The sequence below is a fragment of the Geotrypetes seraphini genome, chromosome 8, assembly GCF_902459505.1.
Source record: "Geotrypetes seraphini chromosome 8, aGeoSer1.1, whole genome shotgun sequence".
Lineage (NCBI taxonomy): Eukaryota > Metazoa > Chordata > Amphibia > Gymnophiona > Dermophiidae > Geotrypetes > Geotrypetes seraphini.
Genome location: NC_047091.1, coordinates 35,626,539 through 35,633,135, shown reverse-complemented (window position 1 = coordinate 35,633,135; position 6,597 = coordinate 35,626,539). Strand labels below are relative to the sequence as shown.

The following is a 6,597-nucleotide window of genomic DNA, read 5'->3' as shown; positions in this document are numbered from 1 at the left end:
ATGGGTCTCAGTTTGTCCTACTACGGTGTCTATCAGATGGCCAGAGACCAGCACCGAAAGAAGAGGGGCTGAAAACCCAAGTAGCAGCTATTCCTGTCTATGTTGCTAAGGGTAGAACTCAGCTGCCACTTCCTTATCCAGGGCGGTTTTTGTTACTCGATTGATCCACCACGTGAAGGACAATTCTAGGTGCCACAGTACACACCCCTTGAGCCAGTGGTGTAGCGAGGATGAAAGGCGCTCCTTTCCTGCTTCTTCCCCCACCTCCTCATGCCGCACAACTCTTCCTCGTACCTCTTTAATGTTCCTGGCACAAGCAGCGTCAGCTCTTCATCTAATGTCACTTCCTCGGTGCGGGCTCAGAAAGTGACATTGGAGAAAGAGCTGATGCGTGTACGGATCTCCCCGTTACAGCACAGAGTAATAAACTGCATTTTGCACCCCTCACCCCATTCTTTCTTATGCTCAGAAAATGCTACTCCAGGAACCATAAAGCATTTTCACCTTAGCGAAAGTCGTTATCATATAATAGCTGGAGGTAGATGCATATTGTGTATGAGGTTTTTTAAAGCAGTAATTACATTTTTTTTAAATAAAAAATAAATAAACCTGGCACTGGGTTTTTCAATGCTGACAATAATTACGTCCAAAAGAAGAAATACTTGTACCAGTGAGGAAAATGCAATTAAAGTGTTTGGGCACAGAGGAAATGTAGTCTTGTTATGATCCTAGTGGCATTCTCCTGCAGAGGTACATGCAATTAGAATACCAATCCCACCCCTGAGGCCTGGTGTAAATTTACAGCTGTCACTGCTTTCCTGTTATTACCTGCTGTTGGAGGTGTGTTAACTACAGATGGCACCAGAGCTACCCTAAGGGAATTCCTGCTTACGAGAGGGAAATGAAATGAGAGTTAGAATCCAGGCTGGCATCCATACCCCCTCCACCCCCCACCCCTCTCCCAGTCAACCACTCTCAGTGTACTGTGCTCCAGGTTCCGTGAGGGAGTGGTGCATTATGGGACAGCAATACACAATGGAAGCTGCTTCAGAGCTAAGATTCCAGTAAACAGGACATGAGCTAAGCCACGACAACATGGGAATTTTAAAGCCTGCTTTTTTTTTTACTGAACACATTGGTTTTCTTGGACTACCTGCATTTTATAAACAGAAATAAATTCATTCTTTCCCTAGTTGTATGGTAATTATCAAAGCCTCTTCCGTGTATTACTGTCTAATGTTCCAGGCAACGCTTAAAACAGTCATTTTTTTTCAATCATAAAGAAGCACCCTCCTCCCTAGATTTTCCCCTATAAAAACAGCTTAAATGAGCTGAATCTCCCCCGTTCTCTTCCTCCTACTCCAGTAACAGGAGAATCAGGCTTCTGCAACCCAAGGGGCTGGATTTGTTTTTATGCAGAGCACAGAGGTGTGTTCTTTGGCTAGCCATGGTGTCTGCGTGCTCTTTACCCCCACATCTGGCCAATGGCCTTCTTTCTGCCTTTTCTCTCTCCATTATTTTCAAACCAGCAGAGGTGAACATATAACTCAGGAGAAGAGCACCTTTCATCAGAAAGCTCCCAGTGGCACACAGTCCCCAGCCTCTGCTCCATTACCTAACATAGAGGATACCACTCATTCGGACATGACTTGTCCTGGCATTTTAATAAGCCACAGCTCCTGCTGTCTCTCTCATGCTACTTTAACCATCTCATATGCCTCGGAATCGAAGACAAAGTATTACGTGGTTCAGCCGGCCAAGCTGAGACTGAACTGCATGGGAAGGCAAAGTTAAAGGGTATTATAGCACCAGGCCCAGTGGCTGGGTCACAGGAGTTTGCTTCATGTGGGAATCAACAACTGTTATTCAGAAAAAGCTACTGACTGGAATGTTAACCCTGACCTTGTCAAATAACAGGCAGTCTCTTGTAATGCTTAAAAAACACACTTGGTCTGGTGGTGGCAACAGCAAGCATCCTGTGTGCATTACTTGACACATGCTACCAAGTCCCTTCTGCCTGTGACTGAGCTACACAAATACCATGAACTATGTAGTTATTTATTTCTACTAAATTTCCAAGCATTAAGAAACCCATTCCAACAATTTTTCGGCTAGTGTTCAGTTGCATCACCTAATTACTTTCCTTCTGGGGTTATAAACCCCACTGCGGGTGCAACCGAGGTGGGACAGGGTTATTACACTCGGGACATTTCAGATATACACTTCTCAAATTAACTTTAGAAGCAACCACAAACAAAATCTTGCAACAAAGAGCAAAGTTCTTTCACTTCCACCAAGGCCAGCCATTGAGGGTACTATTTGAGGGATAGTGTCATCAGGACCATCATCCCCCAGCTCAGCTCATCTCCTCCTCCTCTTCAATGACTTGAGTTGTAACTTCCACCTTCCTTGGTAGAAAATAGGAGCCCATCCCTGCAGCTCGCTCAGCTTCCTCCTGGGTGTACGGTTCCTCTGCCAATTGCTTCAGCCTAGGACAACGAAGAAAATGTGTGATTTATGAGTAGAGGAGAGACATGACCTCCTCCTTAGAAACCCAGCCAACAGGTGGCTGGAGATATTCACCTTGTCTCTACACTTATGTTGCTTAGACTGCTGGAACAAATTGGGCTCTTTTCCCTGGAGAAGAGGAGAATTAGAGGGGACATGATAGAGACTTACAAGATCATGAAGGGCATAGAGAAAGTAGAGAGGGACAGATCCTTCAAACTTTCGAAAACCACAAGAACGAGAGGGCATTCGGAAAAGTTGGAAGGGGACAGATTCAAAACCAATGCTAGGAAGTTTTTTTTCACCCAACTGGTGGTGGACACCTGGAATGTGCTTCCAGAAGGCGTAATAGGACAGAGTATGGTATTGGGGTTCAAGAAGGGATTGGACAATTTTCTGGAGGAAAAGGGGATCGAGGGGTATAGATAGAGGACTACTACACAGGTTCTGGACCTGTTGGGCCGCCGCGCGAGCAGACTGCTGGGCACGATGGACCTCTGGTCTGACCCAGCAGAGGCACTTCTTATGTTCTTATGTAAATCACTGATGATATGTTATTACATGTATAAATGTTCTTTTCTTTATGTTTTCTGTTATGTTTTTTAATCTTACTATTATGTTTTTTGATCAATTTTGAATAATGTTGTTTCATCAGTAAAATGGCATAGAAAAACTTTTAACATAGGGAATGGGGAGTCTTGTATATTACCTTTTTGTCACTTTGGCATTTCAAAGCTTACATTCAAAGCAGTGGGCACTGGAAAATTAAGTGACTTGCCCAGGGTCACAAGGAGCAGCACCGGGATTTGATCTCACAACTTCTAGGTGCAGAGGCAGAAGCTCAACCAATGAGCCACAAACCTCACTTCTGCAAATGACTGAAACATCCCTCTCCAAGCACTTTTTATATCCCATGGTAGCTGCACTCTCACCATCAGTCTTGTAGAGAAAGATGCAATTTAAGAACTTCCCATTAATATTTGCAAATATGAAATGCTTCCTCTGATCGTAAAGAACCCTTGGCCACCACTGCTTGCTACTGTTTATGTATCTTTAAGAGGATTCTCTGTTTATACTAATAAACCACTGAACGGGTATAGTTGCCATTAAATTGTGTCTCTGATAATACCATCCCCGCCTTACCTTGACTGCTCCCACAGATCAGATCCCTTGAAGGACTCTACTTCAGGAAAGCAATAAAAACATATCTCTTCACCTAATTCCCCTGCCCTTGGCCGACAGACTACAAAGAAATATGTATTGGTACCAGATCCCAGTGTGTGTCACATTAAGAAAACTTGTATTGACAAATCTTGCACTGTAACCTTAAATTTCAACCTGTAAACTGTATATTATATCTATTAGTATTAGACCTCTAGTATGTGTCAAGTTAGGATAAAAACTTGTTTCATAAACTTGTACTGAAATTATGGCAAATCCAATGCAAATCGTAACCTGTTGACTGTATATTATGTACGTTTAACTTGTAATCCGCTCTGAGCTCTTTGGGGAAAACTGGATAGAAACTGAAATAAATAAATAAATAAATAAATAGATAAACAAACAAACCTACTAAGGGTCCAATTAATCAGAGGTTCTCATTCTTCAAAGTAGTCTCACCTTCACAAAACCCCTTACTTCTTAGCAGCCCACTTAGCTATGAATTCTGGATTAACCCTTGATTTTTAGGGCTGTAACTATACAGCCCTAAATACGCAGAGTTAAAACTAAATGGGTTTGCCAAGTTTCTACTGATCCCTAAAACATGCAGAGATGCTTTTCTGTAAATGCCATATTTTCACTTACCTTCTTTTGTGCACTTTGGTTTTAAAATGATCCTTCAGACTTCTAATATCCACAAAGTATCGTCTGATGGCAAAGAAAACAGTATTAAAAGTCAAGCATCTGAGTAAGATGAATCAGATCAACATAAGTCTTATTGTTTGGAAATTTTATGAGGATCCCTGACCACTAAAGATCTACCTACACTGCAGCCAACTGCAGTAAGGTCCTCACAGCTCAGGTTCAATTTGGATGTTCTTAGGAAAACCTTCAAATCCATGAGGGCATTGAGGAAAAACTAGAACCATTTGGTTCATCTATAGCAGGAGTCACCTCGACCCTCACCAAGTTGTGTTTTCAGGATTTCCCAAATGAATATGCATGACATCTATTTGCATACACTAGAAGCAGTGCATGCAAATAGATCTCTTGCAAAATTCATTGGGGAAATCCTGAAAACCCCACTGGATTGTGGTCCTCAAGGACCGACGTTGGACAACCCTGATCTAGACTACAGCACTGTTTCCCACACCTGTTCTGTGGGGCTCCCCAGCTATTCATGAAAAAGATATGCATACATTGCCTCCACATTGCTTTCATGAACATTCATCACTTATGTCCTGAAAACCTGACTAGCTGGGAAGTCCCCAGGACAGGTTTGGGAAACACTACAGTGAGGTAATGTAATGTAATGTAATTTATTTCTTATATACCGCTACATCCGTTAGGTAGTTACTCCAATTCTCTCCCTGGAAGTTTTGATGGGAAAATCAGATAAACATTTGTGAGACAGTTTTGGTATAGTGGGCATCCATCCAGGAAGTTACATGACTTCACCCTCCCCCTTTTAAAGAACCAGCATTTCTTGATAAAAATCTTAAACCTTATGAATCTAATAGATCCTTAAGATCCTCTGGACTGCATCTACTTTGGGTTCCTTCTTTAAAGATAATAAACACCCATTGAACAATATTCTCAGTTACTTTGGAACGCATTACCCACTTATCTTCATGCAGAGCAGAACTTAGATAAATTTAAAGGAGCTTTAAAAAGCTTTTTATTCATCGATGCTTTTGGTTAATTATGTTACTATTCTTTTCTTATTGAACCCCTTAGTCCTTTTGTTTTTCCCCATATATGTTTTCTTTTCTGTATTTACTGTAGTTCCCCCTATCCTTTTGCTCTTATTACATTTATTTTGTGTCTTGCTCGTCTATGCTTAGTATTTTGATAAGCGTTTAATCAAATTTACAATAAACTTGGTTTCCTGTCATGCTCTAGTCCAGGGATCTCAAAGTCCCTCCTTGAGGGCCGCAATCCAGTCGGGGTTTCAGGATTTCCCCAATGAATATGCATTGAAAGCATAGATCTCATGCATAGTCATTGGGGAAATCCTGAAAACCTCAAGGAGGGACTTTGAGATCCCTGCTCTAGTCAGGTGCTGAGTAGACAGCACTGAAGCATCAGTTCCACAAGCAGGTGGGTGACTTACGCGCAATGCAGGCAGTAATGCTGTGCATTGCCGGCCACATCGTAATCAAGTTCCTGGTGCAGCAACTTCCGGGCACTTTCTGGCTTCATGTCTTGGTGGATCTGATCCAGGTCCTTCACCCTCCGCTTTGTTTTCCACAGTTTGGAGAGGTTCTTCTTCTTGTCGCTCTTGTGGTTGCCCACTTGCTTGGATCGGGTCATGGCTGGAGAGAAGAAAACTCCAAAAGCCCCGTCCCTAACCTGGGCCTTGGGGGAAGTGGGGAGAGGGAGGCCTCGGATCACAATCGGATCAACTCTTACGTTTACACCGTCATTGAATCCGCCCCAAACCCTGAGTTTGCTCTGCAAGGCGACACAGAGCAGCCAAAAAAGTGGGGGTTCGCTCTCTCTTTCGGGCTGATCTCCCCCCCCCAAGACTGCGTCTCAGGCTTCCTTCTTCCTGGAGTGCCCACGTGGATCCTCTTCACTTCCGCCTCTCGGCGCAGCAGCGTCGTGACGTCATCGCCATGCTCTGACGGGCCCTACGCTTCACGTTTCCACGGCAAGCGGGAGCTAGGTGGCTTGTGCCCCCTGCAGGCCGGAAGCCAGAATGGCCGATCAGGCAGGGAGGGAAGGAAGGTGTGGATGGATGCGGGGGTTCGAGACTGGGGGGCCAGATTCTCCAAAAACTTCAGGCGGTTCCAGACGGTTTAGCGCGCATGCATTTTTGTTTGGTTTGGTTTATTTATTTATATTTACAAACTACATATAAAACAAACAAAATACCAGACAATAAAATATCAGTGATCAGCACCTTCCTGTCAGCAAGTTCCTGGA

The 6,597-nt window shown here is 43.5% G+C and overlaps 1 protein-coding gene across 1 annotated transcript; it reads right to left on the bottom strand.

Annotated features, from left to right (window-relative positions):
• Positions 1 to 1,072: 1,072 nt before the first annotated feature.
• Positions 1,073 to 6,268, bottom strand: ZNF593 (zinc finger protein 593). The gene is made up of 3 exons (XM_033956562.1): positions 5,783 to 6,268; positions 4,315 to 4,377; positions 1,073 to 2,489 (listed from the first exon to the last, which is right to left on the bottom strand). Exons 1-3 carry the CDS (start codon positions 5,980 to 5,982, stop codon positions 2,357 to 2,359), a joined length of 396 nt encoding a protein of 131 aa, XP_033812453.1. The 5' UTR covers positions 5,983 to 6,268; the 3' UTR covers positions 1,073 to 2,356.
• Positions 6,269 to 6,597: the final 329 nt, after the last annotated feature.

Bases quoted from the DNA above. Each gene is read 5' to 3' on its own strand.
- ZNF593 (XM_033956562.1), bottom strand. From the start codon at position 5,982: ATGACCCGATCCAAGCAAGTGGGCAACCACAAGAGCGACAAGAAGAAG. The intron at 4,378-5,782 runs GTAAGTCACCCA...CTTTGCCATCAG, and splicing joins CATTACTGCCTGCATTGCGC to ACGATACTTTGTGGATATTA. The intron at 2,490-4,314 runs GTAAGTGAAAAT...TCGTTGTCCTAG, and splicing joins ACCAAAGTGCACAAAAGAAG to GCTGAAGCAATTGGCAGAGG.